Here is an 18,451-nt window from a genome sequence, read left to right as displayed (position 1 = left end):
CCAGCAACGAAATTGAAGCAGTAATCAAAAAACTACCAAAGAACAAAACCCCTGGGCCAGATGGATTCACCTCAGAATTTTATCAGACATACAGGGAAGACATAATACCCATTCTCCTTAAAGTTTTCCAAAAAAATAGAAGAGGAGGGGATACCCCCAAACTCATTCTATGAAGCTAACATCACCCTAATACCAAAACCAGGCAAAGACCCCACCAAAAAAGAAAACTACAGACCAATATCCCTGATGAACGTAGATGCAAAAATACTCAACAAAATATTAGCAAACCAAATTCAAAAATACATCAAAAGGATCATACACCATGACCAAGTGGGATTCATCCCAGAGATGCAAGGATGGTACAACATCATCCACCACATAAACAAAAAGAAAGACAAAAACCATGATCATCTCCATTGATGCTGAAAAAGCATTCGACAAAATTCAACATCCATTCATGATAAAAACTCTCAACAAAATGGGCATAGTGGGCAAGTACCTCAACATAATAAAGGCCATATATGATAAACCCACAGCTAACATCATACTGAACAGTGAGAGGCTGAAAGCTTTTCCTCTGAGATCGGGAACAAGACAGGAATGCCCACTCTCTCCACTGTTATTCAACATAGTACTGGAGGTCCTAGCCACGGCAATTAGACAAAACAAAGAAATACAAGGAATCCAGATTGGTAAAGAAGAAGTCAAACTGTCACTATTTGCAGATGACATGATATTGTACATAAAAAACCCTAAAGACTCCACTCCAAAACTACTAGAACTAATATCGGAATTCAGCAAAGTTGCAGGATACAAAATTAACACACAGAAATCTGTGGCTTTCCTATACACTAACAATGAACTAATAGAAAGAGAAATCAGGAAAACAATTCCATTCACAATAGCATCAAAAAGAATAAAACACCTAGGAATAAACCTAACCAAGGAAGTGAAAGACTTATACTCTGAAAACTACAAGACACTTAAGAGAAATTAAAGAGGTCACTAATGAATGGAAACTCATCCCATGCTCCTGGCTAGGAAGAATGAATATCTTCAAAATGGCCATCCTGCCCAAGGCAATATACAGATTCAATGCAATCCCTATCAAATTACCAACAGCATTCTTCAATGAACTGGAAGAAATAGTTCAAAAATTCATATGGAACCACCAAAGACCCTAAATAGCCAAAACAATCCTGAGAAGGAAGAGTAAAGTTGGGGGAATCTCACTCCCCAACTTCAAGCTCTACTACAAAGCCACAGTAATCAAGACAATTTGGTACTGGCACAAGAACAGAGCCACAGACCAATGGAACAGAATAGAGACTCCAAACATTAACCCAAACATATATGGTCAATTAATATATGATAAAAGAGCCATGGACATACAATGGGGAGATGACAGTTTCTTCAACAGATGGTGCTGGCAAAACTGGACAGCTACATGTAAGAGAATGAAACTGGATCACTTTCTAACCCCATACAGAAAAGGAAATTCAAAATGGATCAAAGACCTGAATGTAAGTCATGAAACCATAAAATTCTTAGAAAAAAACATAGGCAAAAATCTCTTGGACATAAACACGAGTGACTTCTTCATGAACATATCTCCCTGGGCAAGGCACACAAAAGCAAAAATGAACAGGTGGAACTGTATCAAGCTGAAAAGCTCTTGTATAGCAAAGGACACCATCAATAGAACAAAAAGGTACCCTACAGTATGGGAGAATATATTCATAAATGACAGATCTGATAAAGGGTTGACATCCAAAATATATAAAGAGCTCACACACTTCAACAAACAAAAAACAAATAATCCAATTAAAAAATGGGCAGAGGAGCTGAACAGACAGTTCTCCAAAGAAGAAATTCAGATGGCCAACAGACACATGAAAAGATGCTCCACATCACTTGTCATCAGAGAAATGCAAATTAAAACCACAGTGCGATATCACCTCACACCAGTAAGGATCACCACCATCCAAAAGACAAACAACAACAAATGTTGGCAAGGGGAGGTTCCTCAAAATGCTTAAAATAGAAATACCATTTGACCCAGGTATTCCACTTCTAGGAATTTACCCTAAGAATGCAGCAGCCCAGTTTGAAAAAGACAGATTCACCCCTATGTTTATTGCAGCACTGTTTACAATAGCCAATAAATGTAAGCAACCTAAATGTCCATCAGTAGATGAATGGATAAAGAAGATGTAGTACATATACACAATGGAATATTATTCAGCCATAAGAAGAAAACAAATCCTACCATTTGCAACAACATAGATGGAGCTAGAGGGTATTATGCTCAGTGAAATAAGCCAGGCGGAGAAAGACAAATACCAAATGATTTCACTCATATGTGGAGTATAAGAGCAAAGAAAAACTGAAGGAACAAAACAGCAGCAGAATCACAGAACCCAAGAATAGACTAACAGTTGCCAAAGGGAAAGGGACTGGAGAGGATGGGTGGGAAGGGAAGGATAAGGGGAAAAAGAAAGGGTGTATTACAATTAGCATGTATAATGTGGGGGGGTGCGGTACAGGGCGGGCTCTACAATGCAGAGAAGACAAGTAGAAATTTTACAGCATCTTACTATGCTAATGGACAGTGATTGTGAAGGGGTATGCGGGGGGGACTTGGTGAAGGGGGAGCCTAGTAAACATCATGTTCTTCATGTAATTGTAGATTAATGATACAAAAAAAATGTAGAGAAATGCCCCTTTCCTCATCTGGTCCTCCCCTCGCACATACTCCTTTTAGGTTAGGTAATCAGTCTCTTCAGTTTCTGGCTATCCTTTGTAGGTTTCTTTTCATAGAAATAAGCAATAGATGTTCAATTTCTTTTCCTTCTTGCAGAAAACGTAGCATGCTATTTATATTTTTATTAGTTTGCAACAGCTGTTGTAACAAAGTACCACAGACTGGGGACTTAAGGAACAGAAGATTATTTCCCTGTAGTTATAGAAGCTAGAAGTGCAAGACTACAGTGCGAGCAGGGTTGGCTTCTCCTGAGGCCTCTCTCCTTGGCTTGCAGATGCCGTCTTCCCCGTGTCCTCTAGTGGCCATCTCTCTGTGGGTATTTGTGTCTCTGTCTCCTCATTTTAATTTAATCACCTCTTTAAAGGCCTTATCTCCAAATACAGTCCCATTCTAAGGTACTAGGGGTTAGGACTTCAGCATATGCATTTTGGGGGACACAACTCAGCCCTTAATAATACTCTTTTGCATTTTGCTTTTTTCACTTAACAAGATATTCTGGAAATCACTTTACATCAATTTCAGAGACGATTCTCAACCATTGTATTTTTACAACTAATAATACTCCATATATCCATTAAACGTCCTTTGTGTATTTGGGAGGTTTCCAGTGTTCTGTAGTTGCTTACAGTGCTACAGTAGATAAATGTGCATGCAAATACTTTTGTATTGTTGGGATGTGTCTTCCGAGTAAATTCCTAGATGTGGGATTGCATATCTAGTTTGTTAGATTATTGCCAATTCCCATTTCTACTTAATTCATATTAGAAGTTTGTTAGGCCTTATTTTTCTACCTGCAGTGTCTCTTTAACAACACTTCTGTGTTTTCTCTCTCTTTAAAATATTTCTGATACATTCTGACTGATTTCCTAGCTCTGTCTTCTAAATTAGTAACTCTCTTCAGATGTGTCTAATCTTCTGCGAGTGATCCATTGAGTCTCTGGTAGAGATAAATGTTTTATATTTTTAGAATTTCTACTTGGCCCCAAACCTCTCCCGTCCCTATTCAGTTTGTTCTCTTTCATTATGGTTTCTATTCCTTGATCTTTTTAATTTAAACATGCTTAGTTGATGATCTTATATATTTAGTAACACCACATCTTGGGATTCCAGTTCTCCTGGTTTTTTTTGTATTTGTATCTTATTCCCTTGTATGGTTCATAATTTATTATTGTGTTCTCATCTTCAGCCCCAGGTTGTGAAAGAATTCCAATGAAGGAGTTTCAGGGACATTTCAGGAGTTTCAATAGTCCTAGGCCAGCTTTAATCTTAATTTCTTTGCTTAGACTTCTATACCACAAAGGACTGAAAATTTGAACTCCACACCCAGGTGAAGTGCAAGCCTGGGTTTTTAAATGATTAGGTGACCATTTTTTCTCCAACCCATGGACAGGAGCAGATGGCAGAGCTCCTCCAGGTGCATGGGAAGTGTGTTGAGTCCCTGTTGCACTGAAAGGACTGTTCTGTGAGGCCTCTAGCTTTATCCTTGTTCTCTGCTATAGTTCTCCACTTTTTCATGTGAGTTTTGGCCAGTTGGATAGCCTCTTCTCAGCGAAATGCCTATTCAAGTCTTTTGCCCATTTAGCTATTGGGTTATCTGACTTCTGTATTGACTTACATGAATTATTTATATATTCTGGATGTAAGAGCTCCTTGAAATATCTATACTGAAATATCTTCTCCCATTCTGTGAGTTGCCTTTTCACTCTCTTGATAGTGCCTTCTGATAAATGGAAGTTCTTAATTTTTTAAAACTTGATCATAAAATAGTCCAACTTACCAATTTTTAAATTTATGGTTAGTGTTTTTGGGTCCAATTTAGAAAGCTTTGCCTATTCCAAGGTCATGAAGATAACCTTCTGTGCTACTTCTAAAAGCTTCAAATCTGAAATCCATCTGGAACTGAGTTGGTGTGTGGTGTGAAGTATGAGTCAAGGTATATATTTTCTTTTCCACTGGGATATGCATTTGTCCTAGCACCTGTGATTGAATACTTACTTTTCTTTTGATCCTCACAGTAAGACCACAATATAAGGGCCAACACCCACATTTTCAGATGAGGAAACTGAGGCTCAGAGAGGAGCATTATTTTGTTAAGGGTCACAGAGCTAATAAATGACAGAACCAGGATTTGAACCCAGATTTATCTGATCCCAAAGCCAGAGCTTTCCCCCAGGCCCCTGACACTCAGTTCCCATCTACAAAATAAGTAGTATGAAATAGACAGTCATCAGACCCTCCCAGAACTGACACTGTGGGTCTGTGGGCTTAAGCCAGAGAGACAGCTTGACCCACAATGTGGAGCATGCACATGTGGTGGAGCACAGGGCTGCAGCACAGGGGTGGCACTGCCCACGGCAGAAGGGTGTCTGTTTGGAAGCGGTGGAGCTACTGGGTAGCTCATGCACCTTGCTCAGGCAGGTGTGGGCATGCACCCCTTCCCCACGCACATGCATACACACACCCATGTATGAGGATGGTATGAGCTATTTCAGGAACTAGGTTTTTCCCACTTGCTCGTGGCTTTCTCCAGTACCAGTCTTTCAAATTCAAAGCTAAGTTGGCTTTCCGTTAGGCCAGTGAGTGCCACGGCTTGAGCCTGCACCCCACACTTGCCATGGTAACAAGGAACTCAGTCACCTTGGTAGCCTTTAGGTAGTTATGACAACTAGGGGAAGCTCTTTGGCTTGAGCTCTAGCAGAAAGACTTGAGTGTCAGGGCCCCACAGGGGTCACCTGGGGAGTACCTGTGCCTCGAGGGCAGCCCTGGCTGGCAGCCCCACAGTGGGGCCCTGGAGAGAGCTGAGCAACTGGGAGAGGGGTGTCGGCTGGGAGTTTTGGAGGCTAGGAGCAGGGGACTGGTGATTTCTAGGTACAGGAGGGAGAAGGCTGCTGGAGAAGCGTCAGGGGTTGGGGGCAACAGGGAGTGGGGAGCAGCCACAGGGCCAACAGAGCGTCTCTTCCCAGATTGGGCCTCCAACCCTGCATGGGCCCCCACCACTCACTCAGTTCCTGTTCAGTGCTGGCCTCTTGCTTTTGTTTTTAAATTATGGAATTACATATACACAAGGTCAAGAGAATCTAAATACTACAAGAGCACATCGGGTGAGAAAGAAGCCTCTGTGTGCTCCTCGTCCTGTCCTGGCCCTGCCTCTGGGGATTGCCATTCTAACCATCTGTTTCTGTTCTGGTCAGCACGGCCACCATAAGAGTGCTCAGATGTCTCTCCCAACTCCCCACCTTTGGGCTGCATCTCTGCAGTGACAGGCCAGCGATGAGCCTGGGTAGACTGCTTTCCACCTCTCTGCCTGGACTGTGGTGGCTGTGTGGTTGCATACATCTCTTAGCTTGTACCCCCAATATATATATTCATTCCTTGCACTATACACTTGAACTCTGAGGCATGATGAGGGGTCTCCATAGTCCTGCACCCACTTCCTGGACTTGTGTATGTGGCACTTCTGTCCCCCAGCTCAAGTGTGTCTCTGAGCAGGTGCCATGCCCTCCTTATGGTGAGAGACCAAGGCAGGAAGAAGTGCCTGGAAGCCTATAGGGAACAGATGGGGGTCTATCTCGGTGTTACCACAGTCCCACCCAGAGGCCGTGCTCACAGCCTCCCAGTGGTCCCCCGAGCTGCCAGAGCAGCCCCCTCCCCAAGGGGCCAGATGGCCTTTCCAGCATTTGGCTGCTGCACAGAAGTCAGAGGTGGGCTAGCTGAGGGGCAGGGGTCAGTGGAGCCCAATCCTTCACTGAGCGTGGGATGCTCTTTCTGCCTTTGCAGGAGGTGTTCCGGCAGCACCGGGGGCTGCAGCTCCTGGCCCTGGTGGAGGAGGTGCTGCCCCGCCACGGCAGTGGCCGGCACGGGGCCTGGCACATCTCCCTGAGCAAGCCTAGCGAGAAGGAGCAGCACCTCCTGATGGCCTTAGTGGGCGAGCAGGGTGAGCGGGGCAGTGCCCAGACACAGGGAGGGCCAGCAGGAAGGTGGCAGATGGGAGGCCTGTGACCCAGCTGCATTTCCTGAGGGCCGTGGAGGTGTCCCGCAGAGCTCCGGGGAAGTGTGCACACAGGGCTTCTGAACGTGGCCCCCTCGGAGAGGAGGGTGAGGTGTTGGCCAGGTCCCTGGTTTAGGGTTCAGTGGGTACTGAAACCTGTGAGATCTGGAGAAGAGGTGGGGTGTGAACATTGGGAAAAGGAAGGAAGAGGTCTGGTTTCTGCCCAGGCAGAGGCTGATGCGCACTACATGCTGCGGGGGGCTTAGGGGGCATTCACTAAATCCCTTTTCAAGAGTCAGCCACTGGGAAGCAAGCAGAGAGAGTAGGGTGCATGCACGTGAGGCCAGGAGCCAGAGTGAGGCTCTGAAAGCCCAGGCCAAGGCTATCCAAGGGACCAGGAGCCTATGGGGACGCCTTGGTGACCGAGGCTGTACTGATGATGGTATCTGCCCCCAGGGGTGGTGCCCACTCAAGATGTCCTCTCCATGCTGGGTGACATCCGCAGGAGTCTGGTGGAGGTAAGGCACGCTCCTCTCCTGTTCCGTAAGCCCTGGGAGCAGGGCAGCCTCCCTGAGGGCGGGAGGTACCTGCATCAGAGGTGCGGAAGAACAAAAAAGACAGACTCGCTCTGGGCAGCACCTCTTCAGGTCTAAGATACAGTTGCCACGAAGAGATAACATGAGAACTCACCAGCCACACAGCAGCTGCAACCCAGGGATGGAAAGGGAGGGGGCACAGACGACAGGGGACTCTCAGGGAGGCCTTGACAGGGACGTGGGAGTTTTCTGGGTAGACAACGTTTAGAGAAGCACCACGTCTGGGCAAAGAATTGTGCAGAAACCCAGTGAGGTGAGTGAGTGTGATGTGGAGCCAGAAACCACAAGAGAGAGGCATGGATGCTTCAGAATCCATCAACCGTGCACTTCCCATGGGAGTTTAGTGCTGCTCAGCCAGCAGGGGACCACTTGGGGAGGGGGACGGGGCTCAGGACTCAGGGGACAGCTCTGCCATCTCCACAGGCGAACTGAACCAGTGTGGCAGGCTCGCTGGTCCTGAAGCCCTGGGCCTAGGAGACAGGCTGGTCACCCTCACTTGTGCTGCCGTCCATGCCCGCGCATGGAGCAGAGCCAGGGCCTGTGGGTGGGACAGGTCCCCGTGGGCCCCCTGCTCCTCATTCCACCTTCCCCGAAAGGGAAGACCTCAGGTCCCTCACCTCCTTCCTTGAGGACAGCCACTGTCTCCAGCAAAACCACTTGCACGCACCGTGAAACCCAAAGCCCTGCCATGAGACCTCTTCCTTCCCAAGGGCTCTGCAGTGCTGGACAGCAGGGATGGGCGGAGCAGGACCCTGGGCGCAGCCTCCTTATCTCGTACATGCAGGGTGCAGGGGTGGTTTTGTTTTTTATGATAAGCGTGCTGACGGCTTCCTGAGTGCAGACGGCTTCCTGAGTGCAGACTGCACTGGGCTCTCTCATGTAGCCTTACAGCTACTCCGGGTTGGTGACGATTAAATAAGGCCCCCCAGTGAGTGCTGCTGGTGCCCTGTTTAAGATGAGAGCTGTAGCCCAGAGAAGGGAGCTCACTCACCTGAGATTGTACAGCTAGTACGTGGTAGAGCCGAGCTTTAGACCAGGCCTGAACTATCCAGAGCCAAGGACTTTCACCCAGTACTATCTGTAAACCACCCAGACAGCCCCTGAGGGCCTTTCCAGTTGTGAAATTCTGGGTTCATGAATGCGACGGGATGGGACTGGTGGAACCATGGGCTGGCCTTGACCTTTTTTACAGACCCTCCTGCCTCTTCTCCTTGCCCCTGGGTATTCTGGCCTTACTAGACCTTTCATTCAGACTGACTTGCTGGGTCTGGAAGTGTATTAGAGGGCACGTTGAGTGAGTTCTTTGGTGGGTGAATCCAGCAAGAAAAACTGTTTCTTGATAACTTAAAGAGTCAATAAAAAGCACTAGAAATACACAGGCGGTTCTCAGAAACCAAGAGCTGAATACCTGGCCTTAGAAAAGACAGCCCACAGTAGAAGGAGGCTCTCAGGTCTCTGCCCTGGGAGGCAGCAGACAGCACCCTCACATGGCACCTGCTGTCTGATGAGGGTGGCACCTCACCTTCCCTAATTCCCTCTGCCTGAGATGCTGCTTTGTGGAGCAAGCCCCTGCCCAGCCCAGCAGGGGTACAGCAGCCTCTTGGCCAGAGAAGGCAGGCCCACCTGGCAGTGTGGGCCAGGTGCTGGGAGACCAAACACCATTGGGGACCACTCCAATGGGGAAGGGGAGGAAGCTGGGATGCTAGGGTTGGCCCAGAATGTGGGGCTGTCCCTAGCACCCCCTGCACTGTCTCTGGCCCTCAGTGGCCAGATGATGCCAGAGCACCCTTGCCCCAGGGTGGAAGCTATTTCAGGGACCTAAGTAGTAGTGGCAAGTGTGTGCCCTTAAGTGTCTTTTTTTGAACCACTAGGGATAAGTTTGGGGGCTCTAGCTAGTTTCGATCATGACTGGCAGCCTCACTGGGAGGTTAAGGCCACAACCAGGTGGGTTTAGGGCCAGACCTCTGGCTGGCAGGATCGGGTTCAGGGCAGAGCCATGGGCATGTGAGGGAAGGCTGCAAATGGAGGCCTGGGTGAGAGGGTCTTGGGCTGCCCTCAGGGGAGCGGGATGGGAACAGGGCATAGACTCTGATGAGTACAGGTGCAGGTCTCTCAGGGGGCTTCAGGAGCCAGGAGTGCGCCAGCTCTTTCTCAAAGCCTGTCCCCTGTCCCTGAGCCCCAACCCCACAGGCCCCATGGGGAGCTATGGCACCTGGGGCCTCAGCTGAGAAACTCGGCTCCTCCTGCCCTCAGATTGGCATCCAGAACTACTCCACGACAAGCAGCTGCCAGGCACGGGCCAGTCAAGCTCGCAGTGACTACGGAACACTGTTTGTGGTGCTGGTGGTCATTGGTGCCATCTGTGTCATTATCATCGTGCTGGGCCTGCTCTACAACTGCTGGCAGCGCCGGCTGCCTAAGCTCAAACATGTGGTGAGTGTGCGGGCAGGTGGGGAAGGGGCCTGCGTTGGGGCGGACTGGAGGACTGCGTGCCCACTAGTGCAGTCATCTGTATGCAGTGTCCTCGTGTGCAGGTGGGATGGCAGTCACTGTCCTGGGACAAGTACTGTGGGTGAAGCCACCATCTAGACTCTGGCACTCAGTTGTCCCTCTGCAGGGCACCAGCCCTGTGACAGGTGCTAGGGGTGAGGAGGCCACCCATGGGACCTCCATGGCACCAGCTCCTCCTGGGGCAAGGTGACCCAGGAACCCCCATTAAACCCACCCGGAGCCCAGGTTCAGGAAGAGGCTCCAGATCCCTGCAGTTTCCCCCAAAGGAGGGGCCAGGCACACCCCACATGTTTGCCAGAAGTCTTTTTTGGGGGTGGGGGGCTGTCTGTTGGGAGGGATCATATGATGTCAGGGAGGCCACGGGATTGTTTAGTGCAAAGGTCATTAGAATTATTTTAAGGAGTTGAGTTGTGGGAACAGAAGAGAAGTGCCATCCGTGGGCGGTCCCCTGGGCATTCCCTGTGGGGTTTTACAGACCAGGTTAGGAACAATGAAGTGACTTGTTCAAGGTCACAGGCCGGTTCCTGGGCGCGTGCCTGCAGTTGTCCGGCGGGTGGGGGCCGGGGCGGCGGCGCTCGCCCAGCGGCCCTCTTCCACCGCCGCAGTCGCATGGCGAGGAGCTGCGCTTCGTAGAGAACGGCTGCCACGACAACCCCACGCTGGACGTGGCCAGCGACAGCCAGTCGGAGATGCAGGAGAAGCAGCCCAGCCTGAACGGCGGCGGGGCTGTCAACGGCCCGGGGGGCTGGAGCGCGCTCATGGGGGGCAAGCGGGACCCCGAGGACTCGGACGTGTTCGAGGAGGACACGCACCTGTGAGGGCGGCTCCGACCCGCTGCACCCCCAAGGCCATATGCCCTCGCCCCGCTGGGGCTGCGCCAGGACGAGCAGGGCGGCCCCGGAGCAGAAGCCGCGCCTCCCCTCCCCTCCCGGCCTCGGCCGCCCCCCGCAGCCTGGCCCTGGGTGCGGGGCCTCCCGCTTCCCACCAACTCACAAAACAGCCTCGGCACAGCCCTCCCACCCCAGTGACGCCCCAGGGGCCGGCCCCGGAACCCGATTAAACCCGCCCGGAGACCCCGCCGGGCCCAGCCCGTTCGCCTGCCCGACTCGTTCTTGCTCCGCGGTGGGGGGGGCCCGGGTCGGTCCTCCGGGCGCCAGGCGCCGCTGCCGAGCGGGGCGGGGGTGGGGGCGGGCGCGGGGCGGGGCCGCCCCGTGTTTACATCCGGCCCGGGCGCGCCGCCGCCACCTCCGCCGCCTGAGGTCGCTCGGCCCGGGTCCGAGCCTTCTGCGCCACGGGTCCGAGCCTTCTGCGCCATGGACACGAGCGACCTCTTCGCCAGCTGCAGGAAGGGGGATGTGGGCCGAGTGCGGTGAGGACCCCGCCGTCCCGGGAGGGCCCCGGGTGGGGCGCCCTCGGAGCGCGTCTGGCGCGGGCGTGCAGGGACGGCAGCGGGAGGGGCGCGCGCCTCTGCCCTGCCGCAGCGCGAGCGCCCGGGGATGTGCCGCTGGTCACTCGCCAACAGGCGTCAGGGACTGCCGCGGCTCCGAACCCGGAGCGCGGGGCGTGTGCTAGCGGTGATTTACTGCCTGTGGCCCCGGAGGGCTCCCTGGAGGAGAGGACCGCCGCGCGGAGGCCGGGGGGGGGAGAGGGGAGCGGAGAGAAGAGGAGGGTCGCGCCCTGGGTCCGGACGCCAGACCCAGGGGCAGGTCTGGAACTCCAGGCCTGGCTCCTCTTAGGGATGCGCCCTGGAGTTGGCGCTGGGAACACCCCTGGGCCCACAGTTGGCTTCTTGTCCCCGGGGATTCAAAAACTCATAAGTGCAGCTAAAGCAAATCTGTCGCTGAAATCGCCATCTCCATGGGCCAGACGGGGAGGGAGGAATGCCCATTTGGGATGGGAGGCACCTTTCTTGACCCTTCCCCATTCTCTGGTCGTGACCCACCACTTCCCATTTCCCCTGGGCCAGTCCCAGGCTTCCTGACCCCCACAGCTTTCCTAGCACCCAGGCCACGTAGGAGTTAGTTGACCCCTGAAGCTGCATCCAGCTCAGAGCTCTGCCTGGACACCCTGGACGTTTCCCCCAGGTGGCCCCTCGGTGGCTTTGTCACATCGATGAGCCAGCCCCCTGCCCTCTCACAGCCCACCTTTGTCTCCTGACCTCCATGCTTTAGAGCCTGTCCACCTCACGCTCCCGCAGCACCAGGACACCGGCAGCCTCCCCCTGGTCTGCCTTCCTCCGGTCTCCCCAACAGTCAGAGGGCTCTGCCAGGAGCAGAGGCCCATCACCACCACCTCTGCCAGACGCTCCAGGCCAGCGTCTCAGCCTCTTCAGCCCTGGGGCCTGAGCCCCAGTGTCTGCCATCTGCCTAGGGTTCTGGCCTCCACTCGCTGTCTAGCTGGCCCCTTTGCCTTGTGTGCCCTTCCTGCTCTGCTCTCTTGTCCCCTGCTCTCACGTGGGGGAGGTGTCCCTCAGCCAAAAGGGCTGGTCACCTTCCTGTTGCACGGACCTCCTCTCCAAGACCATGACCCTGTCCTGACCCAGGCTCTGACCTCCCGCCCAGGTACCTGCTGGAGCAGCGAGATGTGGAGGTGAACGTGCGGGACAAGTGGGACAGCACCCCCTTGTGAGTGCCCAGGGGATGGGCGGTCAGGGCAGGCAGGGGGTAGGGGGCTTCAGTCCTGACACCTGTCTTCCATATGCCTTCCTTCCCTCCCCGAGGTACTACGCCTGCCTCTGTGGGCATGAGGAGCTGGTACTCTACCTTCTGGCCAATGGTGAGAGAATGGGGCGGGGGTGCTGTGTGTGCATGTGTGTTGACATGAGTGCAGGGGCTCAGAGGCATGGGTATGCATTTGCAAACCCGCGAGCCCTCTTTCCCTCATGCCCTACACCAGCAGCAAGTACTGTCAGCTCTACTTTCAGAACCTGTCCTCTCCGCGGTCCCCTTCCCATCTCCTCTGCCACGGCCCAGCCCAGCTACAGCATCTCTCCTGGAAGCGAGGCTAGTCTCCTCTCTCCTGGCTGCCCCTTTTGCCCCACCTACAGTCTGTTTTCCATATTGCAGTCGGGTTGATCTAAGTCTGATCCAGCTTAAAATCCTCCAGTGACTTTCTCTGCATTTAGTTAAACACTGGAATGCCTTGCCATGCCTATAAGCTTCTGCAGGACTCCAGCCTCACCTCTTTTGGCTCCCCCGTGTTCTTGCTGTTCCAGTCCCTGTCTCTAGCTCCCCAAGCTTGCTCCTGCAAAGGACCTTGGCACTTGGTGTGCCCCCTCCTTAGACTGCCCTTTCTAGATCTTTGCATGGCAGGCTCTGTATATGTTCAGCTCTCTGCACCTTGTTACTGACATAGGGACCTTCCCTGGCCTCCCTGTATGGCAGCTGCAACCGCTGTTGTCCTTTGTCTTGCATTACTTTTCTTCATAGCACTCAATATCTTTGGTTAAGCTGTTTACTGTGCACTGCCCCTCTGAAGTGTCAGCTCACTGCAGACAGGGACTTGTCTACTTAATGGCTGTGTCCCCAGTGCATAGAACAGCGCCAGTCTCTGAGCCTGATATGTTTTGTGTAGGCTGTGGTATGTGTAAGTATGTTTGTGTGTGTGTGTGTGTGTTTGAGTTCACAGGTGTCTGTGTGCTGGGGCTTCGGCAGGGAGGATGCTGGGGTCACAGTAGGCCCAGGGTAAAGTGGAAATAGTCTCCAGGGCTTATGGGCCCCACGTGTGGGGAAGAGCTGGGAAGGGAGAGGGAGATTAGGATTTCTGAGGCCTCAGCCCAGCTGCAGGTTGCAGGCCCGTGGCTTCTCTGACTGGTGAGCCCTGCTGCCCCCAGGAGCCCGCTGCGAGGCCAATACCTTCGACGGGGAGCGCTGCCTCTATGGGGCACTGAGTGATACCATCCGCAGGGCCCTGCGAGATTACAAGCAGGTGACAGCCTCTTGCAGGAGGCGGGATTACTATGACGACTTCCTACAGAGGTGAGCGGGATGCAGGTGGGGCACGTGCAGCAGGGCTGAGGTTCTGTCTGTGGGATGGGATGGGAGCTGGAGGGACGGGACCAGGGGAGGCACTGCTGAGCACCCTCCCTCAGCTCACCCCTCCCCAGGCTTCTGGAGCAAGGCATCCACAGCGACGTGGTCTTTGTGGTGCACGGGAAGCCCTTCCGGGCACATCGCTGCGTCCTGGGTGCACGCAGCACCTACTTCGCCAACATGCTGGACACCAAGTGGAAGGGCAAGAGCACTGTGGTCCTCAGGCACCCACTGGTCCGTCTCTCCCGGGGGCAGAGGGAGGCAGGGGTCTTGTGTGGGGTGGCCGCCTCTGACCTCCCCCTGGCTGTCTCTGCCCACAGATCAATCCTGTGGCCTTTGGGGCCCTGCTGCAGTACCTGTACACAGGTGACACTCCAGGCCCAGATGGGGAAGCTGGGAGGGGGCCACATTTCTGTCCAGGTGCCCCTGGGTTGGGTTGGTTTGGGAGACAGTGAGTTGGTGTGTCTGCTCTGGAAGAGTTTGTACCCCCAACAAACTGAGCCCCTTTCCATCTGTCTTGGGGCCTGTAGAACTGAGGATGGCGAAACCAGGGCAGCATGTGGACCTGGGAGTCCTGGCCCTGTAGCCAAGTGGTTGGGCAGGAGGCCACCTCTTATGGAACTGTGCCTGGGGAGAGCTGAGGGTCCCTCTTGGGCCTGAGCCCCCACACTGCACCCCCACAGGCCGCCTGGACGTGGGTGTGGAACACGTCAGTGACTGCGAGCGCCTGGCCAAGCAGTGCCAGTTGTGGGACCTGCTCAGTGACCTGGAGGCCAAGTGTGAGAAGGTGTCCGAGTTTGGTGCGTCCAGGCTTCGGAGTCTGGGGGTTGGGGCTGGCCTGGCAGGGCCCACCCAGCGCTCTGTAGCTGTGCTGTCTTCCCTGCAGTGGCATCCAAGCCAGGCACGTGTGTGAAGGTGCTGACCATCGAGCCCCCCGCAGCAGACCCCCGGCTTCGGGGGGACATGGCCCTGCTGGCCGACTGTGCTCTGCCCCCTGAGCTCCGAGTAAGCATCCGGTAGCCTGAGGCTGGGCCTGGGGATGGGGCTGTAGAAGGCAAGTCCCATACTGGGGTTCAGTTCCCTGTGCAACTTAGAGCAAGTCACTTCCCTTTTCTGAGCCTAGTTGTTTGTTTTGGTGGTGGTTTGTTTTGTATTTAAGTCTGCAAGTGGGGCTGCAGTCCACCTGTCCAGGCTCAGGTTAGAATGGGCTCTTGGCTGGGGCTGGCCACATTCCCTTCTCCTACCTGTGCTGACAGCATCTCCCCTGTCCCCCAGGGTGATCTCGGGGAGCTGCCCTTCCCTTGCCCTGACAGCTTCAACAGCTGTCCTGACGTCTGCTTCCGAGTGGACGGTTGCAGCTTCCTCTGCCACAAGGTGCCGTCCCTCTCCCGAATCCCCTCTTCCTTCGCCTTAAGCCCCGGGCTGGCTCCCCTGAGCACAAGCCCTGGCCCTTGCCTTTCCTGAGCCCAGCCTCCCCCAGGCCTTCTTCTGTGGCCGCAGTGACTATTTCCGGGCCCTGCTGGACGACCACTTCCAGGAGAATGAGGGGCTGGAGGCCTCGGGTGGCCTCCCAGCTGTCACCCTGCACGGCATCTCACCCGACATCTTCACCCACGTGCTCTACTACATATACAGTGATCACACGGAGGTGCGGGCTCCAGGCAGCTGCGCGCACCGGGAGGGCACGGGGCTGGGGGCGGGACAGAACAGTCACCACGGGGCTTAAAGGGAGGGCCCAGGTCCTCAGGTCCCCAGTGGCTCTCTGGGGTGAGTTTTCCATGAGGTTGGAGAAAGAGTGTGGGACCCATTTGGAGTTTTCTTCCAGGCAGAGTGACCTTGGTAGATTCCAGAGCAGGAATGAGTAATAAGACCCACATGAGCATGATACTTGGGGACATAGTAGCAGCTACCTGGAGTTTCCAGCTTTTCCAGCTGGAGGGTGGGTGGGGTCAGTAACCCTGACTTCTCACAAAAGCAGGGAGCCCAAGCCTGCAGGTTCCCAGGGCTCTGGGCTCTGCCCCCAGTTCTGCTACCCTGGGGCATCCCTAACTATCCTGCAGTAGACAGGGCTAACGGTGTGCATTGTGGGGGCTGTGGGGGGTGAGCAGAGGCCACCGCAACAAAGCGCACAAACCACGGTGACTTAAGAGAGAAGTTTGTTTCTCCTTTGTGTCTGCGTGTCTGAGGAGAGTGTCCCAGGACAGGCAGCTGGCTGTCCCCTCCATCTCATTGCCCTGACATTCCCCAGGGCAGGGGGCAGCAAACCTTTTCTTTGAAGGGCTAGGTGGTAAATATTGTTTGCTATAGGCTTCCTGTCACAGCTGCTCAGCTCAGCTATTGTGCAAAAGCAGCTGTCGACAGTACAGAGATGAGTGGGTTTGTCTGTGTTCCAATAAAACTTTATTCACAAAAGCAGGCAGAGGGCCTCATAGAGGGCATCCAACCCTGGGGTGTTGTTCTTTGCATGTGGAGATCAGGGTACAGCCCAACTCCTACTTTAAGAGGGAGGGGAAGGCAGGGCCCGTGTGGGCCAGGTGGGAGTTCACGCACCACTTCTCACATTGCGCTGGGGAGAACTTGGTCAGTGGCTATACTGCCAGCAAGGCAGGCTGGGCAGGGTGGTCTCTGGCTGGGTCTCTGTTCCTATAGGAGAAGGCACAGGGACAAGCTGGGCCAAGTGGCAGCCCCTCCCTTGCCTCCTGCAGTGCCCCCGTCCTGCCAGTCCACTGGCCACCAGGCCTCCATGCCTCCTGCCTCCTCTCCTTCACATCTGCAGCATGGTCGAGCTCTCTGCCCCGCCACCTTGTGTTCAGCTTGGCCCACCCCTGCAACCCCTAGGAGCTCTGCCACCCTGAGTGCAGATGCTTAATGGCCGGCCCAAAGTGGGACTTGGGCTGCAAACCTGGGTTGACACTGAGGTAGCCCCTCACGAGCTGTGAGGTCTTGGGCTAGTTCCTCAATGGCTCCATGCCTCCGTTCTGCCCCTCCGCCCCCCACGAGACAGGAATATGGGTAGTTAGCACCAGTGAAGTGCCTGGCATGAGTAAGCACACCGTGCGTGGCCTCCTACAATCTGGCAAAGGTCCTGTGTGCTCCACCTCAGCCAGCTCCCGTGGTCCTTCAAAGTCTGGACATGAGTTGAGTGCATGGCCTCTCCCAGTGCAGGGCATAGCTGTGGGTGAGCCCTAAATCCCACAGCCTCTGCAGGTGGGAGGGTGCAGGGTACTCCAGCCATTAGTAGGGTACTGCCTTGGTTTTGAACTGCACCTTCTGGTTTCTGACAGTCTTTTGGGGCAAGCACGATTGCACCTCACAAAGAGGAATCCGAGGCACAGTGTGGCCAGGCTCCCATGGCTAGTATTTGAAAGCCCAGGACTGTGTGGTTCAGGGGCTCCTGCCTCTGCCAGCACCTTGCCAGCCTGCCCCAGGCATGGGAACCCTGGTCTCCTGGGCCCCTTCAGATCGTGTGGGTGCCTGCAGGGATCTGGGCACCTGGGGCATGAGTAGGGGATTCCTCCACCCTTTCCCCAGCTACCCTGCTGCTGGGCCTGAGGCCCTGGTGACTTGGGGCACACCTGCCCTCACCCCTCCTTTCACTGCAGCTACCCCCTGAGGTGGCCTACGATGTTCTGAGTGTAGCTGACATGTACCTGTTGCCTGGCCTGAAGCGGCTATGTGGCCGCAGCCTGGCCCAGCTGCTGGATGAGGACAGTGTGGTGGGGGTGTGGCGCGTGGCCAAACTGTTCCGCCTGGTGCGCCTGGAGGACCAGTGCACCGAGTACATGGCCAAGGTCATCGAGAAGGTAGGCCCGTGGGTGGGGCCAAGGCAGGTGGAGCCGGCTGAGGGCAGGCACCCCGGAGCGCTGAGCCCTGAGCCCTGAACCCGCCCGTCCACAGCTGGTGGAGCGGGAGGACTTTGCAGAGGCTGTGAGGGAGGAGGCTGCGGCAGTGGCGGCCCGGCAGGAGACGGACTCCATTCCGCTGGTGGATGACATCCGCTTCCATGTGGCCAGCACAGTGCAGACCTACAGTGCCATCGGGGAGGCACAGCAGCGGCTCCGGGCCCTTGAGGACCTGCTGGTGTCCATCGGCCTGGACTGCTGATCGCCTCTGGGCGAGAGGCCCCCTGGGGATGACACACGTGGGTGGCTGTGTGCGCAGCTGTTCTTTGCACCCCTTGCACCCAAAGGCATTGTGGGAGCCAAGGGGGGTCAGCGGGGGGCTCCCTGTCCCCTGTTTGCCCGGGGGACGGTCGCCCCTGGATGAATCCCCTCTCCCAGTGCACAGACCAGCCCCCTAGACCCTGGGGCTGGGCACCACTCAGGGAAACCTGGGATGGGGTCTCTTAGGGCCTCCCTCCCCACCTCACCCCTGCTCTCCGGGCCCTGGCTGGCAGGCTCCCGGCAGCCAAGCCGGCCTCTCCCAGGCACGGAGCTGGCCCGGAAGAAGCAGGGAAATCTGTGTGGCAATAAAGCTTGAATTCTCTATGGGAGCCTGAGCCTGCGTCCAGGGCACAGGAGCAGGACTTGGGGAGGGCCGTGGGGAGCAGCTCTGCAGTCAG

General features: G+C 54.6%; 2 protein-coding genes across 12 annotated transcripts in view; both read left to right on the top strand.

Annotated features, from left to right (window-relative positions):
• Positions 1 to 10,950, top strand: part of PODXL2 (podocalyxin like 2) — a 40,623-nt gene extending 29,673 nt beyond the window's left edge. For 2 of the 4 annotated variants that reach the window (XM_037024044.2, XM_073231153.1), the window contains 4 exons: positions 6,542 to 6,698; positions 7,209 to 7,270; positions 9,602 to 9,781; positions 10,369 to 10,950. In XM_037024044.2, the coding sequence (XP_036879939.2) occupies positions 6,542 to 6,698; positions 7,209 to 7,270; positions 9,602 to 9,781; positions 10,369 to 10,677 (708 nt within the window). In that variant the 3' untranslated portion in view covers positions 10,678 to 10,950. The remainder of the gene's footprint in view (positions 1 to 6,541; positions 6,699 to 7,208; positions 7,271 to 9,601; positions 9,782 to 10,368) is intronic. The other 2 variants (XM_037024045.2, XM_037024046.2) reach the window with 2 other exon arrangements.
• Positions 10,951 to 11,056: 106 nt separating this feature from the next.
• On the top strand, positions 11,057 to 18,377 carry ABTB1 (ankyrin repeat and BTB domain containing 1). Of its 8 annotated transcripts, none has more exons than XM_037023875.2 (12): positions 11,058 to 11,228; positions 12,421 to 12,483; positions 12,579 to 12,634; positions 13,692 to 13,836; positions 13,950 to 14,124; positions 14,211 to 14,256; positions 14,574 to 14,690; positions 14,777 to 14,895; positions 15,166 to 15,264; positions 15,371 to 15,538; positions 17,493 to 17,693; positions 17,788 to 18,377. In XM_037023875.2, exons 1-12 carry the CDS (start codon positions 11,173 to 11,175, stop codon positions 17,992 to 17,994), a joined length of 1,452 nt encoding a protein of 483 aa, XP_036879770.1. In that variant the 5' UTR covers positions 11,058 to 11,172; the 3' UTR covers positions 17,995 to 18,377. The 8 variants fall into 8 exon arrangements, with proteins under 8 accessions (XP_073087243.1, XP_073087247.1, XP_036879770.1 ...); XM_073231141.1 differs by having other exon boundaries at positions 11,059 to 11,228; positions 13,965 to 14,124; XM_073231142.1 differs by lacking the exon at positions 12,579 to 12,634 and having other exon boundaries at positions 11,057 to 11,228; positions 13,765 to 13,836.
• Positions 18,378 to 18,451: the final 74 nt, after the last annotated feature.

Source organism: Manis javanica, chromosome 3 (assembly GCF_040802235.1).
Source record: "Manis javanica isolate MJ-LG chromosome 3, MJ_LKY, whole genome shotgun sequence".
In the NCBI taxonomy this organism is placed as follows: Eukaryota; Metazoa; Chordata; class Mammalia; order Pholidota; family Manidae; genus Manis; species Manis javanica.
Note: the sequence above shows the minus strand (reverse complement) of the source record. Positions and strands in the feature narration are given on the sequence as shown.